This window comes from Artemia franciscana, chromosome 3 (genome assembly GCF_032884065.1).
Source record: "Artemia franciscana chromosome 3, ASM3288406v1, whole genome shotgun sequence".
Lineage (NCBI taxonomy): Eukaryota > Metazoa > Arthropoda > Branchiopoda > Anostraca > Artemiidae > Artemia > Artemia franciscana.
The window spans coordinates 11,589,432-11,617,222 of record NC_088865.1 but is presented as its reverse complement, the minus strand read 5'-3'; the positions used below and the strand labels follow the sequence as shown (position 1 = coordinate 11,617,222).

The following is a 27,791-nucleotide window of genomic DNA, read 5'->3' as shown; positions in this document are numbered from 1 at the left end:
TATTTGATATTCAGTCTCTTTCAATACAAAACTAATATATTTTTTTATAAAAGAAATTTTTTATTTTGATCGATGACAAAAACAGCAACAGCACAATAAATCACCAAAGAAATCCTTTTGTAGGTATTGTCTTTTGTTGATCAGGCCTATCAAACAATACAAGTGGAAAGAAGTGTCTAGAAAGTTGTATTGAAAACAACAGAAAGTACAAATGACAGGTGTGGACACGTAATATAGGTCTTATTTGACTACAGTCACCAAATAGAGTATTAAAAAATGCGTAAGTTAAAACGTTAAAAGTATGATTCCCTTATTCTTTTTAAGTTAAGATTTTCAGCTTAGGTGCAGATTAATATTGATTAGTTTTTAATTATAGTCATCTGGATTTATTGACGAAAATATGCAATAAAATTTGTCAAGCTTCCAGCCTATGAATCTGTAAGGCATAAGGAGCTTATCCATACATTATTAACTACCACTTCTCTCCAAACTACTAGATGCACCCCTGACGCAGGTAAAACTTTAAAATCTTCAGAAAAAAGCTTAAAAACTGTTTATTATACCTCCCTAAAGCCCAGAGACATGAGTGTTTTCTTATATAGTTTCTAGTAAGATAATTAAAGGCTTTCAAATGTAAAGGGACTTTTCTAAAATACACATTTTTAAAATAAAAGTTTTTAGGACTTCAATTGTGGAAAGAGCTTAAAAACCAGTTGCATCAACTAGATTTTGAAGAGCATATTTTTTTTTTTTTTTTTTTTTTTTTTTTTTTTTTTTTTTTTTTTTTTTTTTTTTCTTTTTTTTTTTTTTTTGGTCTGAAATCGATAAATTTTCACTTTTCTCTAGATTTTCAACAGCAATCTTTTACTCTACAATGTTTAAATTGAAAAACACCCCCTCTTATTCTTGTAAATTAATGCCTCTGTTATATTTAATTTAAAACTTGCCGACTTTTTCCATAGCTCACTCCTAACTAGGAGTAAATAATCATATTTTTGATTTTAATACTTAATTCATTAATAAACACAATTATAACTCATTACTTTTTACATTTACTGGACTGATGGACAAACCATCCGTTTTTGTTGGCGTGCAGTGATAAAATTTAACTATTTTCTTAGCACACCAAAAAATAGCATAATAAATAACTAACGAAAAAAAAACATACCACAAAAAAAGATCAATCTTCTGATTATCACTAAAATTCGTCAAGTCACTCGTACAGTGCCCATAAATCATGTATATATATGTATAAACAACAGTATCCTAACATTTTCCATGATCTGAGTCTTCATCGGGCATATCAATTACCACTTCTTTTATTTCTTTGCTCAAGGCCAAAGGTATACCTGATAAAACGGTGGCTATGTTTTGCATTTCATTAAGAACTTTTGTAGAGCTTCTTTCCTTTAACTCAACAATTTTCCAATGAAACTTGACAGTAAAAGCGGCAAAAATTGCCAAAGCTGGCAGGGCTATAATGTTTGAGGCAATGATCGCATTCTCTGATATGTATATGAATTGCATCCAACAAAGCATGCTCACTTCCAGTATAAATAGTACCGTTCCAACTACTGTTGACAAGGTCCAAGCGAACTGAATGTAACCCCTAAAAAAAGTAAGGGTCTTGAGTCCAATAATGTAATGTTTGATAATGGCTTTTTGCTAAGAAGCTGTAGAACCTTAAAAACTTTTTTTTCTCTCTGAGACTGTGAGACTCGGTAGCTTCTGCGGCTTAATTCAAAAATGAAGTCAAATATTTCTTTTGTTTATTCAAAGAATAATTAAATATTAAAAAATTACTGTTATATACAAAAAAATAAGGAAACAGTTTATCAAAAGAAAACCACCCTCTCCAATACAAGACAGGTTAATTTGCTAGCTACATATATTTTTCTTTCAAAATGATTCTCGGACTAGATTCTTAAGAAAACTTGATGGAACCTCAGAAATCCCACTTGAGAGTTTGCAAGTATCTGCGGATTCTAATACCATGCCTTTTCGTATACCAACAACAAACATGAAGACAGGCCCTGATCAGCAAGGTGTGGAGCCAGATTGGAAGCTTTTTAACGGGGCTCTCTCTATAAATTAGTTTTTAGGTAAATTCCGATTCAGTATAAATATACTGTCTTTAAAAACGAGCAATATATATATATATATATATATATATATATATATATATATATATATATATATATATATATATATATATATATATATTCATTATAAATGTTTGAATCTAAGTGAACAATCCCCAAAGTTGTCAGTACAAAGAAAATATTCTCTCAGAGTGTGTTTGACGATATCATGAACGATGAAGGGTAAATATTTCGTCGCTTGGCGCAAGAACAAAATATTTAGGGAGGAGGAAAGGACAAAATGGTCTTTATTCTTGCTTCTTCTCCAAAGATATGAATGGAACGATGGGATATGAAACGGTGAGTGAGAAGAATCGACTGAGTTGTGAAAGAAGATATACGGAAGGTAGTGTAGGTTTGATGGAAGACAGTGGGCAATATCGCTGTTGTTTTCACCACTGATGGCCGCAATTGCGCATTTGTAGCAATTTCTTAAGGAAATGAAAAGCATATTATTCTTACCCAAAAATTTCGAGAGGTGAATATTCTGTTAAGTTCAACTTCACACTTTCTGAAATCGTTGACGTATGAGGTCGAATACAAGTGCTTATGATCAAGGCAAGAGAATGGACCATGACAAACAGTGAAGTAATGGTGGCAAATGCAACACTAAGCTCGTCTGGAATATCTTCTCTAATCGAAATTTCAACCATTGCAACCTAGGGAGAAAGTTAATATTAACACAAATATACAAAAAAGAAGTTTTGGGTCTAACCTCTAACGCAACGAAACTCTAAAGTGTTGTTTTGGTGGGGAATAGAGCATAATTTAATAATCGTTTAGTGTAATGCCTAATTTAAAGACCAAACCTCAACTAATGTATTAACCTAATCCACAGAAATAAAACCAACAAACTGTTGCTTAGCAGAAAGATCTACTAAAATTATTATATATAAATATAATATATATATATATATATATATATATATATATATATATATATATATATATATAGAGAGAGAGAGAGAGAGGATTATGTGTTAGATTATTTTAGGACTGCATTGCGTAAACTAGGTATGAAATTATGGCTTCCGATCAATTTTGCTTTGTCCTATATGGTGGCGTGAAAACTGATAAGTTTGTCAAGAGTAGCGTGGAATTTTTTTCGTTAAGAAACGATTTTTGAGGGGGAAAAGTTATCATATAAAGTAAACGACTGTAATGATAGATGCGTAAAGTACTTTAGTGATGAGGCTAATCGTGGATATTGCGAAAATATTTCGTAAATGCTCAAAAGAGAAAGACACTTCCCAGGTTTATGATTTGGGACCCTGCAGAAGTCCTGCCGGGTACCGAACTAGTTCTGGAGTGCTTCGCCTCTACGGTGAATCAAATGTTTAGAAAGCTGAAGGAAGCTCTAACCAAATTGAGCCAGGGATCATTGTGTAAGGCCATCTCCGATCTCGATAGAAACACTGACGTAACCCCTCTACTATATTCTGTAGTGGTGAAAAATCCCCTAATCCTTGTTGACTCCTGAAGCTCGTAAATTAGCTATTTATTCAGTATATAATACGGATCCATCAGGAAATAAGATTGAAGTTCTTTGCCGCAAATCAGAGTTTAAAGTTTTTGTAGACCACATCAGAATGGCTGAGAGAATTGCAGATTCGTTTCAAACTTCGGACGATAACGTAGTTATAGAAATCAAAGCTAAACAGTTTATGGGCATCTTAAAGAAAGTACCACTAGAGTTTCTTGATGGATTACAAGCCTTGATTCCTAACTGCATCAAGGCGGAATGTTGTGGGCTTTCATTAACATTTAAATTATCATTCGCTACTCATAATGATAGGGAATTTTTTTATAAATCCCTCTAAACTTGGATACGAGACTCTCCATGTTAAAAAATATCGGTATCTACTCTGCAGATGCTATAATTACCTCAAAGAGGATGGTCACGTGGCAAAATATTGTAAAATTTCCCAGATATGTGAGCACTGTGCGCAAACTTGTCAAAGACATATTAAAGAATCCCTTTCCACTAATAGTCTATACTGTGTATCATTACAATCTAGAAAACACAGTTATTACTCTGTTCGAGATTTTTCTTGAAAAAAGCAAGGGGAAAAGTCCACTTATCGTTCAAGTTCTTGACGGGGGTTGAGGGTGAGTACGGCAAAATTTCAAATTCCCTTTCCACAAAAAAGAAACCAATGTAAGCAGGAAATGTGTTTAAAAGCAGTAAAAAGTAACACAATGTTGTATAAATATTGTAATAAAATACAAGATCTGTAAAGTCCTTTTCCAATCAATGTCGTTGGGTATGAATTTCACTGTAGTGGTGGGGGGGGGGTAGTAACGGAAAATCAAAAACACTTGTGCTGAAATCGCCGAAATTTTTTGACGATTTAAAAAGGAAATGTATAAGAAGAGAATAACAAACAAAATAATGTTGTAAATACGTTTCAAAAAAAGGATTAAAATAAACTCAAATTTTATTTGATCGCCACAGCTGGTCTGGATTTCCATGGATAAGGGCTAAGTTAAACGGGAGCGGAATTTATTCGCCGTGGAACAGCCATAAATTTTCAATGAATAGTAAACAACAAAGCCATTACACAACTGACATTTTTTCATTTAAAATCCCTCAAGAACAGTTCTGTCCTACGTACATTGGAATGAAGGGATCTAGGTACTCGCTTGATCGTGGCCGACATTCGCATTAGAAATTAAATGGGCTCCTACAGGAGAATAATACTAATTATAAAGTCCTGTAGTGGTGCAGTGGGTTTGACCTTAGCTTGGTAATACGGAACTCAGAGATCGAATCATGCTGCAGTAAGGCACTGCAGGGCCGACGCAGGGACCTGAGTAGTTAAGAAGCGCGTTAATCTGATACAATACAATACTAATTATAATAAGTTACAATTTTAATCCAACAAAAAGTGAAAAACTGCTTAAAAATACAGACATCTTTTGCAACCAGTGAAATTGGAAGCATACCACAGCCTATGTGTAAATCCTTTGTGTAAGCATCTAGTGTCCTTTGTGTTAGGTGCAGGGTTGCCTTTCGGTAAAAAGATCAATAGATTCTTGAAAAAAATTTCTAAATCAGCTAATAAATCACCAGATTATTGACTAAAAATCACTAGAATTATAATACTCTTTATCAATATAATTGATAATAGTTTTGTTTCTTTACCATGTTCTATGCTGGAGAACCTGTGGGAAGGGGGTACAATTTCCTCCCTCCCTAGACGTGGAAAAATACTTTTCGATTGATGTCTTGTGTTTTTTCAAGCGAAAAATGCCTTTTAAATTCTGAAAAATGCCTTTTCAAAAGTTTATACAGAGAATAGAACTAAATCCTTACTTCCTCCTTGATGTTCCCTAATTGGTACCCTTGGCTTATAACCCGGTCACCGAAAATCGGTGATCTAATCGAAATATTTAATTTTAATTTTTAATTTGTTTCCTTTTCGATTCATAACCCCAGTTTTTTCCGCCAAAAATTATAGAAACTATTTCTTTTTACATTAGTTGAGCTAGTATAACTCCTGGGACACCAGCGACAATCAAACAGTTCGTGGTAACGAACTGTAGTAAGGAGCGACCCGGCTCAATAGCAACCAAAACTCTAAAAAATTGAATTTTGATATCAATAGCTACACCAAAAGAATCGCATTTTAATGCTGATGTCAAATATATAAGTTTCATCAAGTTTAGTCTTACCCATCAAAAGTTACGAGACTGAGAAAATTTGCTTTATTTAAGAAAATAGGAGGAAACACCCCCTAAAAGTCATATAATCTTAACGAAAATCACACCATCAGATTCAGCGTATCAGAGAAACCTACTGTAGAAGTTTCAAGCTCCTATCTACAAAAATGTGGAATTTTGTATTTTTTGCCAGAAGACAAATCACGGGTGCTTGTTTATTTGTTTGTTTGTTTTTTGTTTTTTTTCCCAGGGGTCATCGTATCGACCAAGTGGTCCTAGAATGTCTCAAGAGGGCTCATTCTAACGGAAATGAAAAGTTCTAGTGCCCTTTTTAAGTGACTAAAAAAATTGGAGGGCATCTAGGCCCCCTCCCACGCTCATTTTTTCCCAATGTCAACGGATCAAAATTTTGAGATAGCCATTTTGTTCAACATAGTTGAAAACGATAATAACTATGTAATTGGGGATGATTTGCTCCCCCACAATCCCTGGGGGAGGGGCTGCAAGTTACAAACTTTGACCAGTGTTTACATATAGTAATGGTTATTGGGAAGTGTACAGACGTTTTCAGGGGGATTTTGTTTTGTTCGGGGGGTGGGGCTGAGGGGAGGGGGCTATGTTGGAGGATCTTTCCTTGGAGGAATCTGTCATGGGGAAGACAAATTCAAGGAAAAGGGCGCATGATTTTCTAGCATTACTATAAGAAAACAATGAAAAATAAACATGAAAACGTTTTTTTTCAAATGAAAGGAAGGAGTAGCATTGAAACATAAAACAAACAGAGATTATAACGCATATGAGGGGTTCTAAAAATACTTTAGCATAAAGAACGAGGTATTTAGGAGGAGATAAATGCCTCGCTCTTTATGCTAAAGTATTTTTAGTAATTTCAACTATTTATTCTACGGCCTTTCTGATTCAGGGGTCATTCTTAAAGAATTGAGACAAAACTTAAGATTTAGTGTAAAGAGCGAGGTATTAACGAGGATACAAACCCCCTTGTATACATAATAAAAATATAAGATTATGAAAGTTTGTTACGTAAGTTGCTAATTTATAAGTTACGTATAATTTTTACTAATAAAAACGTTCGTTAAAAATTAAAAGTTCTAGTTGCCTTTTTAAGCAACCGAAAAATTGGAGGGCAACTAGGCCTCCTTTTCCACCCCTTATTTTTCAAAATCGTCTGATCAAAACTAAGAGAAAGCCATTTAGCCAAAAAAAGAATTAATATACAAATTTAATTTTAATAATTTATGTGCGGAGAGCCAAAACCAAACATGCATTAATTCAAAAACTTTCAGAAATTAAATAAAAAAAAAACTAATTTTTTTTAGCTGAAAGTAAGGAGCCACATTAAAACTTAAAACGAAAAGAAATTACTCCGTATGTAAAATGGTTTGTCCTCTCACGCAATCCCTCGCTCTTTACGCTAAAGTTTGATTCTTTGTCACAATTCTTCTTTTTAAAACAATTAAAAACTTGACTCTTTGCCACAATTCTGCTTTTTAAAACAATTAAAAGCTTTAGCTTAAAGAGCGAGGCATTGCGGAGGGGACAAACCATTTTATATACGGAGTAATTTCTGTTCGTTTTAAGTTTTAATGTCGCTCCTTACTTTCAGCTAAAAAAATTAGTTTTTTTTTATTTAATTTTGAAAAGAAGCAATAAGACAAATGCCTATGTACATTTGTGAGGGATGAGAAAAATTTTTTTCATGAAAGCATAAAAAAAGCCATAAAAAATCAAAAAAGATAATAAGCATAAAAAACATAAAAAGACAGGTTTTGAATGGACAAGGATGAAAATTAAAATTGAAAAGAAAATATTCCGATCAGATAACCGATAACCGATTTCCAGTGATGGGAGTATAAGCCAAGGGTATCAATTTGGGAACATCAGGGAGGAAGAAAAAGATTTTTTTTCTATTGAGGTAGTTATTCTTTTCAACAAAAATAAAATGGCCAAGAATTTCGCCTTTTAGGATGACAACCCTTCTCAGAACCCTCAGGGCAAGGGTTGTAAATTATGCCCTGGAGGCATAAGGTCTAAGGTTTAATATGAAAGAGTGATCATATAAACTTCGGAGAAGACTCATTGGATTACTAATCAGATGTTATGTCTTTGAGGATGACAACTCCCCTCCCAGAGCCCTCAGGGCAAGGGTTTTAAACTTTGCCCTGGGGGCATATAAGGTGTATAAAGAAAGGGTGATTGTATAAACTTCAGAGGGGGCTCATTGAACTTATAATCAGAAGTATTAGTGCCCTATTTAGAATTCAGAGGGTGTATATCCCCTCACACCTCTTAATTTCGCGAAATGCATCTGATAAAAATTTTTAGAAGACCCTTTGTTGTTGTAGAATCTTCAAAATAGCTCATTCTATCGAAAATTGAAAAGGCTAGTGCAATTTTTAATAGTCGAAAATGATTGAAGGGTGGCTAGCCCTTCCTCTCACGCCCACCATTTCCCCAAACACATCGAATTTCCCCAAACACATTCGACGTAATGGAAAAGTCTATATATATATATATATGTATATATATATATATATATATATATATATATATATATATATATATATATATAAATATGTATATATATGTATATACATATATATATATATATATATATATATATATATATATATATATATATATATATATATATATATATATATATATATAAATATATATATATATATATATATATATATATATATATATATATATATATATATATATATATATATATATATATATATATATATATATATAAATATATATATATATATATAATTATATATATACATATATAAATGATGATCATATAAACTTTGGAAGGGGTTTTTTGGATTATTAATCAGAAGTTAAGGATGACACCCCCTCCCCAAACCCCTTAGGGGAAGGGTTGTAAGTTATGCCCTGGGGGCATGTAAGGTTTACACAGAAAGGGTGATCGTATAAACTTTGCAGGAGGTAATTGGATTGGTAGTCAGATGCTCTAGTTGTCCTTTTTAAGATTGAGAGTGATCGAAGGGTGGATACCTACCCACACCTCGTATTTTTCCTAAATGTATCTTATAGAAATTTAGAAATGGCCATTTGTTGTCGTAGAAACTTTGAAAAAGGCTCATTCGATTAGAAATTGAAAGAGCTAGTGCTCTTTTTATGAGTAAAAAGTGATTGAAGGTTAACAAGCCCCCCACGCCCATCAATTCGAAAAACAAATCTAATCAAAATTTTGAGATGGCTATTTTGTTCAGCGTAGTGGAAAGGTCTGGAAATTGTGTCTTTTACGACCCCAATACCTTCTCAAGACCAGAAAATAATTTGCACTTTACTGAAAAAATTGTCAGGCTAGTATACATATATACATATATATATATATATATATATATATATATATATATATATATATATATATATATATATATATATATATATATATTTATATATATATATATATATATATATATATATATATATATATATATATATATATTCCTTAAAGTTTTGATAACTTTTATTTATTAAAGTTAAAAAAGTTAAAACACTTTTAACGTATTTTGTCGTTTAATGTTGTAGGATGAAAAAATTTTAATGGCTGTTGAGTTTTCAACGGGAAAGTGAACACAAAACAGATATTTTGTTAAAAAAAGCACAAGACAAGTTTGTTCTAAAAATAAGATCAATACCGAATTTTGTTTTTCATTAATCGGATGTATAGACAGCTCCGAGTACCTTCAAAGATTTGAACTTTGCTTCTTCAATCAGAACTCCGTTTGAGTTTTTGAATTAAACAAGGGGCCGTTACCTCTCTTACTTATTTTGGCCTTTTTTCCTCCTTACCCTCGTTTGCTACTGTCAAAATAAAACCAATGGTATATTTTCCTCTGAAAAAGCAATTTTGTATCAATCCTGGGACTTACATAAAAAGGACACGATGGTTATGCCATCGGATTCATTAGTACCAGATCCGTCCACTCATCGAGTTAAAATTATGATATTATATGGACTTCTTAATAGAGATGGATCTAATCTTGCACAAAAATTGTCCTTTTTTAAGCGTTTTCAGCCAATTTTTAGCGTATTTTTATTCTAAAGAAACACTGTAGCCCACACTAAACTGTAAAAATTTGATTCGGTAGATGAATAGAGCCAAATTTCGGCTAAGGTATGGTAGCGAAATTGACCAATACAACACAGTTGTGAAAGTGACCACATTATTTGTTATGCTCTTTCATAATACAATAGTTGTTTCTAGGTCAATATGTATTTTGAGCCCTTAAGGGGGTTAAAACCTAAAATAATGATCCTGAATCAGCTATAAATGACAAAGAAATTTCACAAGAAAGGTTTTTCTTACAAGCACATTTTTAAGCTTTTGGTTACTATGGACTCTTTTGAGCCCTTAAAGGCTCAAAATTTTATTTCTCGTTGAAGTGATTATTGAATTATGAAAGATCATGAAAAAGGAATCTTCGTATTCACTTTCATGTTGAAAACTGCACTCTTACAACACAATTTTTGTTGTTCTTTGATACATTAAAACCGTAAGAAAGTATTGAAATAATACCAAAACATGCATAGGAAACATAAACCTTAAAGATAACAATTTAATTACCATTCCGAAGCCTGCCATAAGAGCCGACATTTGACTGACTAGCTTGAGCTGGGTGTTGGCCAGGTGCAACTGTGTCCATAATAAGAGTCTTTTAGAAGGAGTTTTTTCCTGTAAAATACGCAAACAATATATTAGATAATGAACTTATTATTTTCTTAGACACTTATTATAGACATTGAAAAAAAAGTAGAAAAACCAGTAAAATTTCCCCACTAGATTTTGATAAATATAACTGCCCCCCCCCCACATTTTCTAAGACAACTAAAACTTGCTACCCTATTAGCTTCAAGGGGATCAGATATAATTGGTGGATATGAAAGAGAAATGTCAGTGCCTTATTTCAATGTTCTGTTTGGTTCCGATGTTATCTTGAAATGTTTGTGGATCAGAAAACAAACTTTGGAGAACCAGTAATTTGATGTCCCACCCCCATTGAGCTTATTTCGAAATTAATGGTGTTATCAGGGGTTGAAAAAAGTCAATATTATTCATTCCACGAAAATGCGATGAGAAAGCACTCTATACCGCAAATGAACCCCTAGAAACTAAAGGTGTTATCAGGGATTGAAAAAAGTCAACAGTATTCTTGACTAGAAAATGAATAAGGGATCAGGTTAAAGGATTGCCTCTCAGGTTAATAGAACCCATGTGTTTCAATACAAGAAAACCTTAATCTGAGAAAATAGCGTTCGTAGTAGGTCATATGGCTGTTTGCCTTATAAAAAAAAACTGGAGTTACATAGAAAATCTCCTTCGAAGGGCCTAGTATAGCGATATTAGTGCCACGAATCCCAAGTAATAGGGTTGGGAACTAAAATTCCTATTAGTATATCGACAATAGCACTAAGAATCCCTAGCGACAGGCCCGGGAAGTAAAATTCCTGTCAGTATATTGAAACTAGTGCCACAAATCCCTAACGGCAGGGTGCGGAACATTAATTCCCCGCAGTATAGTGTTACTAGCGCCAAAAATCCCCTATTGGCAGAATTGTGAACGGAAATTTCTGTCAGTATATCAACACTAATGCTGGGTCCTTAATCATGATTTTCGAGTTGACGCATTCCACAAAGAGATATAATAAAGATGAAGCTACATTATACTATAAATAATGTGAACCTGCATTTCCACTACAAGATGAATATAAAGTGAATCTAAATGATCGACCACCACTAGCTATTGTCGATGAGGATGTATTTGAAAAAAAGAAGGAATCTGAAGAAAAGACTTTTTGTATATACGCTTGTTTTCTTAATAATCATTTTTATTATGAAACGCCTTAACCACTTAGCAGTTGACGGTCTAGCGGGGAGAGATAGGAATATATTGAGGTGGGGTAAGAATCAGGTTAAGGATTACCTCTCAGGTTAAAATGTCAAAGCACATTTATGTTCGAAGTAAAGGGTATGTCTCCTAGCCGGAAAACAATAATATCGACCAATCTGGGCTTAGACCTAGGCTAAAGATCAGGCATCGTCTTTACTTTTCCTCTCAGGTTAATAGAACCTATATGTTCACATACAAGAAAAAGGGTGAGAGAAAATAGCGTTCGTAGTAGGTCATATATCTTTTTACCATATAAAAAAATGGGGTTACATAGAGCATGTCCAAGATAAAAAGTTCCCCGGAAGCTACCAAGCAAAAAGGGATTCCAGGCTCTGAATAGAAAATCTCCCCGGAAGCTACCTTGATAGTTTTACTGTTAAGCTTGCCCCACTTTTTGGGGTACTACCTACAAAATAAAAAAAAAAATACTTTTTAGGGGCAGTATAACTTCCCAAGCTTTACTGGGTTTGAAATCATTTGCAGTACAACAGCATTCCTTAAGCAAAGAGCAAAGTCGGCACAATGCACCAAGGTACTTTGTATGGAAGGAATTGTCGTAAACTTCAGAATAGGCTCATTCGCTTGGAAATTTAAGGTTCAGGTGCCCTTTCTAAGAACCAAAAGTGATTAGAGGGCAACCGCTAGTTGCCCTCAAAAATTTTGAGAAAGCCTTTTTCTTCAGCATTGTTGAAAGGTCTTAAAACAAGGTCTTCTGGGATGACAGCCCCCCCCCCCTCCAAAGCTTTTTGGGCAATGGCTGCAAGTCATACAATTTACGCATTGCTTATACATAATATTTGTTATCAGGAAAGAGGTTATGTTTACCTTTTGTGTTCAAAAAGGCTAAGACCATTCAGGTCAAGCTTTCAGGGAATGCTGAGGGGAATGTTGAACTAAATAAAAAATACGCTCTGTGCATGCAGATTGTCAAAAGGGTTTATCAGCAATATCTTGGGAACGGCCTCAAATATTAAGTTGAAGCTTATTGGGCTTGTTATGGGGGAAGTTGAATATAAGAAAAAAGCAATATTTACATGCTGCTACTGCTACCGCTTCTTCTACTACTAGCACTACTGCTAATTCTATTGCTGCTACTACCACTTCTACTACTACCAGATGTTGAAATAAATAAGAAAACACTATGTGCATGCAGGCTGTCAAAAGGACGTATCACCGATGTCCAAGGAACTCTTTAGAGAATTAAGTTGAACTTTTCAGAGCGTGTTGAGGGAGTTGTTGAAAAAACAAAAGTTAATACGCGCATGCTGCTACTTATGGTATTTCTACTACTACAACTATTGCCTACTACTGAAGCTAAGGGTATTAAGGTGAAGCTTTCAGGTAATGTTTAGGGGGGTATTGAAGCAAATCAAAATACACTCTATGCATTCAGGTTGCCAAAAGGATGTATGAGCAATTTCTTAGGAACAGCAGAAAGTTTTAAGCTGAAACCTTGGGAGAACGTTGACAGGGATGCAGGACTAACGAAAAGACACTCAGTGCATACTGTTGCTACTACTACGGCTGCTACTTCTACTACTACGGTTTTCAGGGAATATTTTAATGGGGTGTTAAACTAAATCAAAACACACTCTGTGCATGCATGTTGTCAAAAGGGCATATCAACAATATCAAAGAAATAGTCTAGGTAGTGGTTCTTAAACTTATTTAGACACTGTACCCCTTTTTGCTCACAAAATATTTTAGGTACTCCCTCTCAGTTGCCAATGCTAAGTAAACTATAGCTAAATATAAATAAAATTTCCAGTCCTAGAGTTACAGAGCTATTTTATTTCATTTTTTTATTGGCCGGCCGCATACTCCCTAAGCACTTTTGCAGACCCATTAGGGATAAATGTACCACAGTTTGAGAACCACTGGTCCAAGGTATTAGGTCAAAATATTCAGGACATATAAGATAGGATCTTAAAACAATAGAAAGATACTATGTGCATAGCTCCAAGTTGACAACCCCTCCCCACAGCCCCGTCGCAAGGGCTATAATCTATGGAAGCTACAGATTATTAACATATGTGGTTTTTAATTTCATAAACCACAATGGCCTGCCATAACATAAAGAAAGAAAATGATCAAAAATGGGGTTTTTAAAGGCCAAATGAAAAAACTGAAGAAGACACCGAAAGAGAATAACCACCTCTGTTGTTTGTTAGTATCTATCGTTGGCAGTCAAATATTGTTTGGATTTTATGCAAATCGTGGGTATTGGCAAATAACTCACCATATTGTTTGTTAGGTATTTGATTTTAATTCTTTTAATTTTTGGTCTTCTGTTGAATTTTATTTAATTTTTAGGCGGTTTTTTTCATTGGTTTTGTTGTGCTTTCTGCACTTGTTTTTTCGTTTTCGTTTTTCTTAATCTTATTATTTTGCTCGTGCTGAAGAAGAGAGGCGGTCGTTCTCTCAAAATATTCACTTTGATGTTTTCTTCAGTATTTCATTTGGCCTTTAAAACCCCCATTTTTGATCGTTTTCTTTCTTTATGTTATGTGGTTAATAGCATAATCCAACCCAATATCCATAAGCAATATCCAAGAAACCACTGATGGTATTAAGTTTAAGCGGTATGTTGAGGGGATATTAGAGAGGATGGAGGAAAACCTGCCCTCCCATTTCTCCCCTTGTCCTTTTAAAGTGTTCTCTCTTCTCAACACTCATCAAAATTTTGAAATTATCATTTTGTTCAAACTAGTCAAAAAGTTTCATAGCTGTACCTCCAAGGATGCCAAGCCCCCGCAGCCCAGTGTAAGGTAAGGATTGCAAATTGCTTAATTTTCCGATTGTTTATATGCAGGATCTATCATTAGACAAAAGGTTTATTGATTATCATCTATCATTAAAATGGATTTTAATGTTTATATTAAATTTTTTTTTAATTTTAATAAAATTTTTAATGTTTAATGGATATATCATTAAAAGGTATTAAATACCAATGTATCATTAGTATATTACACTGAATCCAAAGCACTATGTGCATCCATTTTATCAAGAAGGAGGATCTGCAGTATCATAAGAACAGCTGAGGGCATTAAGTTGAAACTTTCAGGGCACGTTGAGGGGGTGTTGAAGAAGTGGATGGAGGGCTGCCAGCCCCCGTCCCATGCCCATCTTAGTCAGAGTGTCAGATAACTATGCCTATGGGGACGACATAACCCCCCTATCACAACCAAAACTTACTGCGTGCATGCTGGTTGTCAAAAAAACACATCAGCAATATCTAAGGAACGGCTAAGGGTATAAAGTTGAAATTTCCAAGGTATACTGAAGACGCATCGGAGGTCAGCTAGATCCCTTTCCCTCATTTAATTTTTTAGGTGTCCCTTCCCCTCAACACCTATCAAAATTTGAAAAAGCGATTTTGTCTAAAATAGCCGAAAGGTCTCGTAACTAAAGGTTCCGTAATGCTTCGAGGATGCAATGGTCCCCGTGGCCCACAAGGCAAAAATTATAAATTATGCAATTGTGTTTTTTTACTTGCAGGATTTATCATTAGAAAAAAGGGGAACGTTTGACTCTGGGTGTATTCAAAAAGACTAAGGGTATTAAGGTGAAAGTTTGGGGAGAGTTGAGGGATATATTAAAGTAAGTCACAAGACACTATGTGCATCCAGTTTATGACAAAGGTACATCTACAATATCTCAAAAAACGGCAGAGGGTATTAAGTTTAAAATCTCAGGGCATGACCAGGGGGCTGTCAAAAAGTGATCAGAGGACAACCAGTTCTCCTGCTCTTCCGTTTTCAGCTGCCCTCTCCCCAAAGAAACTTCGCTAAAATTTTAGATAGCCATCTTGATTAAAATAGTCGAAGGGTCAAATAACTTTGACTTTGGGGGGGATATAAGTCCCCAGAGCCACAAGTGCTGTAAGTTATATAAGTCCCATACTGTTTATATATAAGTCTGTTTATTAGAGAAAAGGGGAATATTTGATCCTGAGTATGTAGGTAGGTAGTTAATATTATTCGAAAATCAATACAATAAAATATCATTCCTCAGCTAAAAAAAATAGGCCGCAATGACTTGTAAGCATAGCTGACATCAAATACGATCCATTTCTTTAAAATATTTCATTTACATCAAAAAGAAAAATAAATAAGATAAATAAACTACAAAAAAAGAAAAAAACACAAAAAAAGAAAACAAAACAAAAAGTAATGATCAATTTAACAAAATGGGGGCAGATACCCTTCTCTCAATCTAAAATACTCAACATTACTAATTGTTCAGAAGATGGGCCCTGAGGCGACGCTTCAGCTGAGGCAGACTTTCTGATTCCTTAACTTGATGTGGGAATGGATTCCAGACGGACGGTCCCATGTATCTGACGACATGAGCCGACCGGGAAGTATTCCGAAACTCATGAACAAGATTATTTGAATTTTGTGTGTCATAATCATGATGAGAAGAATCCAAGCTAAAATAATCATTAAAAATATCAGGCCCTAAATTATGTAGACACTGATATACTATAATACCAATCTGCATGTCTCTGATTTTTCCAGCATCCAAAATATCAAACTTCTTATATATAGACACAGTGCTAGCGCTTCCTGTGAAACTTCATTATTTATTACAACTTTTACACTTCTACCCCGCAAATACGACTCAAACAAACTCAAACACTTATTCCTAATACCTAACTTCGACAATCTATCCAACAAAATTCCAAAATCAAAAGCTTTCTTAAAATCAATGAAAATTGTCATGCAAAATAATTTTTTTTTTCCAGTGCACCGTTTACCTTATCAATTAAATTTGAAGCGGCATGCACAGTTGAATGTCTTTTTCTAAATCCAAATTGAGTTTCAGACAGAAAACCGCAGTTTGTTAGATGCTCATATAGTCTTTTATGCACTATTTTTTCATATAGCTTTGAAATGATGGGTAGTATTGATATAGGTCTCCAATTTGAAAGGTCACTTAGAGTCCCAGATTTTGGAAGCGGGATGACTTTGGCCATCTTCAGCGAACAGGGAAATTGACCCTCTTGCTTTGACAGATTTATCAAAAACACTAGTACTGGAAGAATATTCGGAAGCACTGATTTTAGAGTTCGTAAATTGAGGCCATTGGTCCCAGCACTGTTTGATTTTATTGAAGAAACAATCTTCTCTGTTTCTACAGAATCGCAGGGTTCTAATTTCATTTCAAAATCTTGGCCTCTTAGGTCTTCAAAAGTTGATTCTTCTATCATTAACTCGTTGTTCACTGCTGCTTCACTCTGAACAGTTTCACCAATCTTCGAGAAATGATAAGCAAACAAATCACATACTTTGTCAAGATCCCGAACTATTTCGCCACCAACATTTAGGCTATACTGTTGTGGAGCAGGACACCTCTGATCACTTCATTAATAATTTTCCAAGTGGCTTTAGGGTTTGATGCATTTTTCTTAAATTCTTCGCCATAAAAGTCTCTCATTTTCTTTCGTTTATTAGAGTTAACTAGATTATGTTGATCCTTAAACTGTGCAGAACAAAACCCATTTTGTTCATTGATGTGTGCTGTATACAAAGCATTTCTTATATCAATCATTCGCAAAAGCATTAACCCAAGGTTGCTTTTTTTCTTATTTTCATGCTTTTCAGTGGGCATGTCAAGTCATAAATACCTAGCAGTGTGCTGTTGAACTTTTCAAAAGCCAAAGATGGGTCATTCTCCCTAAATATACTCTCCCAATTTACAGCACCTAGCTCTTCTGAAAATATCTTAACGTTCACTGGCTTCAGATCTCGGATCTGTATATTGCGCTTCAGTACTTGTTTTTTATGTGAAGCTCAAATCTAGCTAGGACTGGCAGGTGATCAGAGATAGGCGAAACTATAACGTCTGTGCATGTAGCTGCTACTTGACGTGACAAAACAAATATGTTGTCAATCAAGGTCGCAGAATGCTCGGTGATCCTTGTTGGAACTGTAACCACAGGGTATAGATCGTGAGATGACATGAAATTTAAAAAATCAAGATTCATACCAGCTAGTATTTTCGAATCATAATTAAAATCACCCATTATCATAAATTCTAAACCTGAATTTCTTACATCCAGCATTAAATCATCAAAACCAGATACAAAACGATCAAACATAGCACTTGGTGGTCTATAAATAATACAAAATAAAAAATTCCTTTCTTCAAACGTAACTTCAACAGGAAAACTTTCAAACTCACCCTCTAGCCAAAACTCAAGATCATCACGCACCTTATACTGTAGAGAATCCCTAAGTAGAAACGCCAGGCCTCCTCTGCCCATTTTTGAACGGTTTTTCGATTCTAAACAATACCCTGGAAAACTATAGAACTAGAGAAGACTATCCCTATCCAAACACGTTTCACATAGAGCAAGCAACTGAATAGAATCATTTTCATACATAAACTGAACAATATCATGATAAGATGGTGTAATGTGGCAGTTCCACGCGCACACAAGGCACTCATTTATTCTTTTATTAATGTCTACAGGCCCATTAATATACGTCCTAAAACGACCCGGCTGAAAACTTAAAGTAGACTGCTCTGCCACAAGCTTAGATAATAAATATTTGTCAATATCAAATGGGTCTTGTTCATATCGTTTAAGCTGCAAACTTAGTATATCAGTACCCATTAAAACGAAAAATAGTAAATAGTGGTGTTACTATCGAACAACAAAAATAAAAATCAAAAAATATCTGAAAAAGAAAAAGAGAAAAAATTAATCAACAAAATCACATGCAATCAACGAGTGGCTTTATTCTGCGAACGGAAGGGTCGCTTGGCCTTTTCACAAGGACATTACCATGGTCTGTCCAAACATACTTCACACCAAATTTGTCTCTCGCCATGTTCAAAATGTCTCTTGGACGCTTTGTTAAAGCCTCAGTGATGTATACGCCGGTACGTGCTAATTTTGCTTTTTCTTTGAAGACTCTTCGGACAATATCTTTGCTCTGAAACTTCACCATTATGGGAGCTACTTTACCAGAACCATCTGCACTGATCATATTCTGCCGGAATCGAAATACGCTTGTGATATGCCCATCCGTTATACCACTAAGACCTAACTTCTGCTTAACCAAATCAATCACAGTGGTATTCAAGTTAACACCTGGCTGTTGTTTCATTCCATGGATTACGAGACTATTAAGGAGACCTTCTTGGTCATAATCATCAAGCTTCATCTCTATGCAATTAACGCGCTCCTCAAGATTTTCAATAAGTATTTTAGGGTTTTGAGTGATTTTTCAAGCTTTTCAAATTTAGGATTATATTCAACCGCAATAGAGTCGTACATTTCGCTGACAATTGTATCCGCAGAGCCACCACCAGTAGCCATTTCCGTTACTTTACGGGTTTTATCATTTTTTAGACTCAACTTCGTTTTTTCCAACTCAGCCTGCAGCGTAGCCACTTGGACAAGTAGACCTGAAGTCGCAGGTTCAGGGTCAGCCAGAGTAAGATTCATAGCGGCAAAAGTCTTACTTCCACGATATATATCGGGCATCGACTCTAGCTCAGCGAAAGCTTTATCTACTCCTTTTGATCTGTTTATTGAGGCCTGTTGAAATTTAGCCTTTTCGGACGTGATATTTGACTCAGCGACTATATATTCACTATGCTGACCGTAGCAGAAAACAAGGTATTTGCAATATCCGTCACCCTCAGTTGTAACTTTCATTATTCTTGATGGCCAGAGAGGATATCCTGCAAAGTGGACTAAAACCAAGTCGAACTGCCTAATTTATGGCATTTTAAGGCGGCAAAAAATAAACCGCAAAAAGTATGAAGTGAAGAAAAAAACTTCACTTGCAAGAGAAGTAAAGGGAGCGTTGGAGGCTGTACCTTGTCCCCGCAATTTAAGAGGCAAGCCCAGCGGGTACCACGGCTCTTGCAAACAACTCTTTCACCCCTCTTCTGCTTATTTTTCTTCTCCCAACTTTATCGTAGCGTAATTGCTTATTTTCTCCCAAAGGTAACTCCTTCAAAACATGTAGCTGTGAAGTCTGAAAACAGACTTTTAATTTAGAACTGAACCCGCATTAAAAATTCTTTAAATTGTCACTTAATTTAAGTCCAGAGTACACTCTTTTAATCCTCAAAATTAATGATATTTCTTAATCTCTTACTTTACTCAATTTCACTAGTTGCGCAATCCAATTAGGTTCAGAGTTCAATCCAGTTTAGGTCCTCACAGTTCAAAGACTAAATCAATACTGAAAGACTAAATCAATACTGAAAGACTAAATGAATGAGTAAGAAAGCTAATGGTATTAAGGTGAAACTTTAAAAATATGCTGAGAGGGGTGTCAAACAAAATAAGAGCATACTTGTGATATCCCAGAACGGTTTGTGGTACCAGGCTAAAACTTATAGGTAATCTTTGGGGGGATTTTGAAGAAAATTGAAAGACACTAAATAAAACTAAAATTAGAATGAGAAATTCCAATTCTCACCCCCGAGACGTGAAAAATTCGTTAAATATTCAATATAATAACCATTAAAAAAGCTTGACAATCAAAAACTGACAGAAGTTAATTTAAAGAAAAATCTTTTCTAAAGAAAATTTAAGAGCCATTTTAAACCTAAGAACTGAAAATTAAATTCCCATTTTAATTCAAACTTAAAACGACAAAAAATTGCTATTAAAGAATAAATGAAGCAAGAAATGAAAATAAATTAAATAGATAACCATAGCAAACATAGAGATAATAGATACTAATACAAATGAACAAATAAATCTTAAAACGATTAAAGCTTAAACTGACTATCCAAATCAAGATAAAAACTTAAAATGAAGAAAAACTGCCACATGCAGAAGTTTGGATACTCTCCGCTTCTCCCTCCCGCAAACATAGAAGTTTTAAACCTATTGCATCATTAGTATTTTACATTAAACGAGTTATAATAATTTTTTTATATATACAGCATTGAAGAATAGAAACAAATTACAATGAAATAATATCTTGAATTGCTGAGTTACGAGGAATTAATATCGTTATATGTCCAATTTTCAGTTTATTATATTTGATTTTCTCCAGTCGTCTTGATTTTTATAGTGATTAAATAAAAAAACTAGTTTTTTTAATTGAAAGTAAGGAGCGACATTAAAACTTAAAACGAATAGAAATTACTCCGTATATGAAATGGGTTGTCCCCTCCGCAATCCCTCGCTCTTTACGCTAAAGTTTGCCACAGTTCTACTTTTTAAAACAATTAAGAACTTTAGCGTAAAGAGCGAGGGATTGCGGAGGGGACAACCCATTTCATATACGGAGTAATTTCTATTCGTTTTAAGTTTTAATGTCGCTCCTTACTTTCAATTAAAAAAACTAGTTTTTTTATTTAATTTCTGAACGTTTTTGAATTAATGCATGTTTGATTTTGGCTCTCCGCACATAAATTATTAAAATGAAATTTGCAGATTAATTCTTTTTTTGGCTAAATGGCTTTCTCTTAGTTTTGATCAGACGATTTCGAGAAATAAGGGGTGAAGAAGGAGCCCTGTTGCCCTCCAATTTTTTTGGTTACTTAAAAAGGCAACTAAAATTTTTTATTTTTAACCAATTTTTTTATTAGTAAAAAATATATGCAACTTAAGAATTAACTTACGTAACAAACTTTTATATTCTTATATTTTTATTATGTGTATGAGGGGGTTTGTCCCCTCGTTAATACCTCGCTCTTTACAATAAATCTTAAGCTGTGTCCCAATTCTTTAAGATTAATCCCTGAATCAGAAAGGCCGTAGAATAAATAGTTTAAATTACTAAAAATACTTTACCATAAAGAGCGAGATATTTATCTTCTCCTAGATATCTCGCTCTTTATGCTAAAGTATTTTTAGAACCCCTCATATACGTAATAATCTCTGTTCGTTTTAATTTTTAATGCTACTCCTTACTTTCAATTGAAAAAACTTTTTCAGGTTTATTTTTTCATTGTTTTTTTTTATAATAATGCTAGAAAATCCCGCGCCCTTTTCATTAAATTTCCTTTCCCCCATGACATATTCCTCCAAGGAAACATCCTCTCACATAGCCCCCTCCCCTCAACCCCACCCCCAAACCAAAAAAATCCCACTGAAAACGTCTGTACGCTTCCCAATATCCATTACTGTATGTAAACACTGATCAAAGTTTGTAACTTGCAGCCCCTCCCCAAGGGACTGTGGGGGAGTAAGTCATCCCCAAAGACATAGTTATTATAGTTTTCGACTATGCGGAACAAAATGGCTATCTCAAAACTTTGATCCGTTGACTTTGGGAAAAAATTGAGCGTGGGAGGGGGCCTAGGTGCCCTCCAATTTTTTGGTCACTTAAAAGGGGCACTAGAACTTTTCATTTCCGTTAGAATGAGCCCTCTTTCAACACTCTAGGACCACTTGGTCGATACGATGACCCCTGGGAAAAAACAAACAAACAAACAAACAAACAAATAAACACGCACCCGTGATTTGTCTTCTGGCATAAAATACGAAATCCCATATTTTTGTAGATTGGACCTTGAAATTTTTTCTATATGGCTCTCTGATACGCTGAATTCGATGGTGTGATTTTCGTTAAGATCCTATGACTTTTAGGGGGTGTTTCCTGCTATTTTCCTAAATAAGGCAAATTTTCTCAGGCTCGTAACTTTTGACTAAATTTCAAAATTTGATAAAAACTAAATTTGATAAAAACTCAAAGACTAAATTTGATGAAACTTATATATTTAAAATCAGCATGAAAATCCAATTATTTTGATATATCTTTTAGCATCAAAATTTAGAGTTTCGTTTTTTAGAGTTTCGTTTACTATTGAGCCGGGTCGCTCCTTACTACAGTTCGTTACCACGAACTGTTTGATTGATTTTTTATCTGTCGTTGATGTTTCGAAAAACAATAGCACATTGTTCAATACATAAGTAGTTTTCAATAAAACACGAATGCCATTATAGGCCTGAGACTTTTATGGTGAGGGGAGAGGGAAGGGGGCAGTAGCTAAAGTCCTGTTTGTAGTAATTTTTGTTTATTTTAAGTTTTACTTAAATATTTAATTTTATTTTTACTCACTTTAAGATATATTTATTCATTTATATTATCACCTGTTATGTCTATGTTTGCAATATGTTTACATTTTTGGGTTTCATTTATTCTTTAATAGTAATTTCTGAGCGTTTTGAGCTTGAATTATCATGGGAATTTGTTTCTGCTGGCCTTAAGGTTAATATGGTCCTTAATTTTTTTTGAAGACTTCTTTTTTGAAAGGTTATTTTTTTGTTAATCCGGGTTTCAGTGGTAGCCAGCAACTTAATAAGAAACGATCACGTCCCATAGTAAAAACTACAATACCCTATAACTCCTAAAAGAAAGTGTCAGATCAAAATAAAAAGTACACTATTAGAACCTTGTCCGAACCGAAACCCTTATACAGGATACTTACCGTCCCTTGGCTTGAGGTTTTATAAAAAAAGGTCTTATTTGTCAACTAAAATTAGAACAATTCCTGAAAATTTCTAATAAAATAAGTATTGTTTTTTTTAGGTTCTAACTAGTTGACGCGTGATTTTACACAAAGGATCCACATAGTTAATTATAAAGGGGGACTATTTAAGTTCCATCAGAAATACCTGAACCCTAGTAAAGAAGAAACTACCGCACATAGTAACTAAAAGTTAAGAAAATAAAAGTATCTTTTGAAAAGTTACCTGTCTTGGGTATAGTACCATACTGAAGCTCGTCTCTTACTATCTTTTGTAAAAGGCGAGAGATTAACTCGATATGAGGAGAGGCCAGAGCTATGAAAATTTCTGGAGTTGACTTAGTTATTTAAAAATAAATCCAATTAAATCTTTATCAGTTTTTTAACTAGGTTTGAAAGCAATAAGGAATTTATTGTTTAATCAAGCGTGTTTATTTTTTTCGTTTTTTTTTTGTTTTTTTTCCCAGGGGTGATCGTATCGACCCATTTGTCCTAAAATGTCGCAAGAGGGCTCATTATAACGGAAACTAAAAGTTATAGTTCCCTTTTTAAGTGACTAAAATATCGGAGGGCACCTAGGCCCCCTCCCACACTCTTTTTTTCAAAAGTCACCGGACTAAAACTCTGAGATGCCCATTCTGTTCAGCATAGTCAAAAAACCTAATAATTATGTCTTTCAGATCGACTCAATCCCCCACGGTCCCAGGAGGTTATTGGGAAGTGTACAGACGTTTTCAGGGGACTTTTTCGTGTTGAAGGGGGGAGGGGATTACGTGGGAGGATCTTTCCATGGAGGAATTTATCATAAGGGAAGGGAAGTTCCATGAAGGGGCTGCAAGATTTTCTAGTATTATTTAAGAGAAAGAATTAGAAAATAAATAAAATAATTCAGCTGGAAGTAAGGAGCAGGATTAAAACCTAAAAAGAACAGAATTACTACGTAAATAAGGGGGTTCATCTCCTCTAAAATACTTCGCTCTTCAGGTTAAAGTATTTTTGATAATTTCAACAATTTATTCTACGGCCTTTGGGATCCAGGGGTCATTCTTGAAGAATTAGGACAAAATTCAAGCTTTTGTGTAAAGTGCGAGGTATTGACTAGGGGGCGAACCCTCTCATATGCGTAATAAAAATATTCAAATATAGAAGTTCGTTGCGTAAGTTAATTCTTAAGTTACGTATATTTATTACTAATAAAAGCGTTCATAAAAAAAAAAGTTCTAGTTGCCTTTTTAAGTAACCAAAAAGAGGAGGGCAACTAGGCCACCTCCTTGATCAGATATTCGGATCAAAACTATGAGAAAGCCATTTAGCCGGACAAAAATTAATATACAAATTTCGTTCTAATTATTAATGTGCGGTGAGCCAAAATCAAAACATACATTAATTTAAAAACGTTCAGAAATTAAATAAAAAAAACAAGTTTTTTTTAACTGCAAGTAGCCTAAGGAGCGACACTAAAACTTAAAACGAACAGAAATTATTCCGTATATGAAAGGGGTTGTCCCCTCCGCAATGCCTCGCTCTTTACGCTAAAGTTTTTATTGTTTTAAAAAGTAGAGTTGTGAGAAAGAGTCAAACTTTAGAATAAAGAGCGATGCGTTGCGGAGGGGATAACCCCTTTCATATACGGAATAATTTCTGTTCGTTTTAAGTTTTAATGTCGCTCCTTACTTGCAGTTAAAAAAATTGTTTTTTTTATTTAATCACTATAAAAAGTGAATCCTTTTAATGCGCTTTGTACACACTTTTTTTCTTGAAGTGTCAGTTTCTATTGACACGTGTCACCCCATACATGCAGTTTTTTCAAAGAATTTGTTGACTGCTAAAAATATAAGAAAATTCACATAGAACTTGCCTTTTTTGATCGTAGGGAGTTGTTGAAAAAATTTTCTTCCCCAAACTGTTTCATATGGTACAGAAATTCTGAAGACACATTCAGGGGATGGATTAAGTTGCATTTATGAGCACCATTGTTGGAATGATTGCAGCAAAAATTTGGATTGCTTGGTCCAGCGTATTTTGAGTAGGACTGACTAAAAAACAAAGAATATAGCACTTCCAATGTTTTAAGTAATCATTATGTCAAAGAATATAAGACACTGTCTGTTAAATCAGGTAGCCTAAGCCAATTCTTGAAATCAAATGAAGAGAAAATAAGTTTTAAAGAGTAATTAAAGGGTAAAATAAGACTTGGAATAAAGATAAATTATCCTGCATACGAGGTTTGCTACAAACACCCCAATCCCTACCTTTTACACTAAAGTTTAGTGTAACAACTCCCTCCCGCCGTAGCCTTCCAGGAGATCTGACCAAAATTTTGAAATGTCTATTTTCTTCTTATTGTCAAGATTTCAATAGACAGGGCCGCTGGTACATCTATTGATGTACTACCGGAAATTTTAAAAGATATTGTAATCGAAAAGAGGTTTTTTACAACATCACAGTGTCAGCTAGGGGTTATAATGTGGAAACATCCAGGGAATTTTGATCGCATTCTTGAAGTAAATAAAAAAACATTATGTGTACGAAGGTTTTCGAGGGTCGTATCTGCAATGCCTCAAGAATAGCTAAGGGTGCTAAGTTGAAACTCTGAGTAAATATTGAGGGAACTAAATCGAAATGAACTATGTGCATCCATATTGTTAAATTGTTTTGTGATATGTATTATTAAAACTGTGTTTAAAGGGACAGTTTATATTCAAAACGAATTCAAAATTGATGTTATAAAAGGTTAGTAGCTCTACATAAGTCGGAAGCATACGTTGTGAACGTCTGGAGAAGGCTCGAAGTGCCATTTGAGGCCAAACAGATGAGAAATGAGAAGAGCATAAAACCCCAACGGTTGCATTTTCCTTGAGTTTTCTAGCAAATGATATCCAAAATCTTAGACGTGCAAGGGTGAGTTTAGTTCTACAAAAGTATTTTAATTTCAAAGTATTTTTTTTACCATTTCAGGAACTTATGCCCTACTTAACCGGAATAGTCTGACCCAGGTAACATACCCAGTAACCTTTAAGCTAATCGGGTATAGCTGTAATATGCATACACTACACCCTTTTGCCAAAATTTTTTCTCCGCTCATGTTCCATTGGCGCACACTCCGTCAATTTTGCATCAACCAGGCATCAAAAATATATTTTCCACTCTTATACTGTTGGAAAAATATTAGTGTGTCCTGATCAAAATATTAGTGTATCCTTGACATAGGGTAGAATAGATATCCTATATATTTGAAGTTGACTGGACAAAAGGTTTTTTCGTGAACTTAAGCCCTTTTACAAAAAAATTGCAGTCTGTTGAAATTATAATGGCTCAGGGTACACAATATGTATGTCTGGGACCGATTGGGTATCTAAAGAGTATTTGCCAAAAATTACTTGTTCGTTCACTTTCCTTGGGGCCGGGGTAAATACCCTGTACGCTTTAAGCAATCGGTAAAAACAAATTCATTTTCATAGAATCCATCAAAACCTGTCGTATTGTGTCAGGGAGCCAATAAAAAGTGTCAATTTAACTCTCTGGTAGCTCCTTCTTTTTAATTGGAGTGCCCAAAAATGTTTAAAATTCCGTACCTATCATTGCTCAGGACTCATTAAAATTAATTCCTTTAATCCGGTAGTTCCTTTTGTTCAAAATAAATTCAAAAATGTTTCGATTCTCTAAGTTTCATTTGGTCTGGATCGTTGAAAATATTCCAAGCTGTGTGACTCCATTGGGTCTGGGCTGGTCAAAAATATTGAAAGTTCAGTTACACACTCTGGTCTAGCAAAGCCGTTGCTAGGGTTGGTGGTGCCAGGGGAAAAATTAATTACAGCGCCACCTCCCGACTTAAATATTAGCAAAAAAAGCAGAATCAAAGTTAAAAAATTGATCAAAGTGGCTCCCAGCCGCGCTCCCAGCCACCACATCCAGGATATCTGCCCCAGTTGCCCCCCTCCCTGAATGGCTTTTTGGTCTGGGTAGTTAGTTTTAACATAATTGGATAAGAAAAAACGGTTTATGCATTTCAGTTGTTCCAGCAAAGCTACTATTTAAGACGAAACTCGTTAGCTATGCTTTCGAAACGGTTAGTTATATTTTCAGTGGGTTATTTTTCGGCATTTTTCATCTGTTGTTTTTGGGTTTTATTTGGTTTTGGTAAATGGTCTCTTGTTCCATGCTCTTTTTCTTTTTTTATTTTAGCATATCCTCGTAAGATCCGCTTTTGTTGTGTTATCATATAAAAAATGATTATTTTCAATAAAATTCCTGTACTACTACTACTACTACTACTAATACTACTGCTACTACTACGTTCAAAATTTTCTAAAATAGAGACAATCTATGTTCAATAGGAAATAGGTTTCAAGAGTTTGGACTTCAAGACCCGTGCAAGTTAAAAAAGATAAGGTTGCACTATGTTAGCTACCTACTTCATTAGTTTTTGTCCAATAACTCCTTTTGTATTTTATCCCTTTTGCTTAGTTGTATCCAAGAGTTTTTGAATGATACTAGGTTTATTGTTGCCTGAATCTCAAATCTGAATTTTTATAAAAAAAACTTAATATTCAGTAAGATAAAATCCTCTTGGACTTTCAAT

General features: G+C 34.4%; 1 protein-coding gene across 2 annotated transcripts; it reads right to left on the bottom strand.

Annotated features, from left to right (window-relative positions):
- Positions 1-39: 39 nt before the first annotated feature.
- LOC136024884 (calcium release-activated calcium channel protein 1-like) lies at positions 40-27,791 on the bottom strand. Of its 2 annotated transcripts, none has more exons than XM_065700416.1 (5): positions 27,621-27,791; positions 25,068-25,245; positions 10,432-10,539; positions 2,604-2,800; positions 40-1,609 (listed from the first exon to the last, which is right to left on the bottom strand). In XM_065700416.1, exons 2-5 carry the CDS (start codon positions 25,119-25,121, stop codon positions 1,267-1,269), a joined length of 702 nt encoding a protein of 233 aa, XP_065556488.1. In that variant the 5' UTR covers positions 25,122-25,245; positions 27,621-27,791; the 3' UTR covers positions 40-1,266. The 2 variants fall into 2 exon arrangements, with proteins under 2 accessions (XP_065556488.1, XP_065556487.1); XM_065700415.1 differs by having other exon boundaries at positions 27,625-27,791.

What these genes read in the sequence shown, in the direction of transcription:
- LOC136024884 (XM_065700415.1), bottom strand. An exon ending in ACTCCCTACGATCAAAAAAG is followed by an intron (nt 10,540 to 25,067) that starts GCAAGTTCTATG and finishes CGTATTTTACAG; the next exon opens with GAAAAAACTCCTTCTAAAAG. An exon ending in TCACCTCTCGAAATTTTTGG is followed by an intron (nt 1,610 to 2,603) that starts GTAAGAATAATA and finishes TACTTTTTTTAG; the next exon opens with GGGTTACATTCAGTTCGCTT.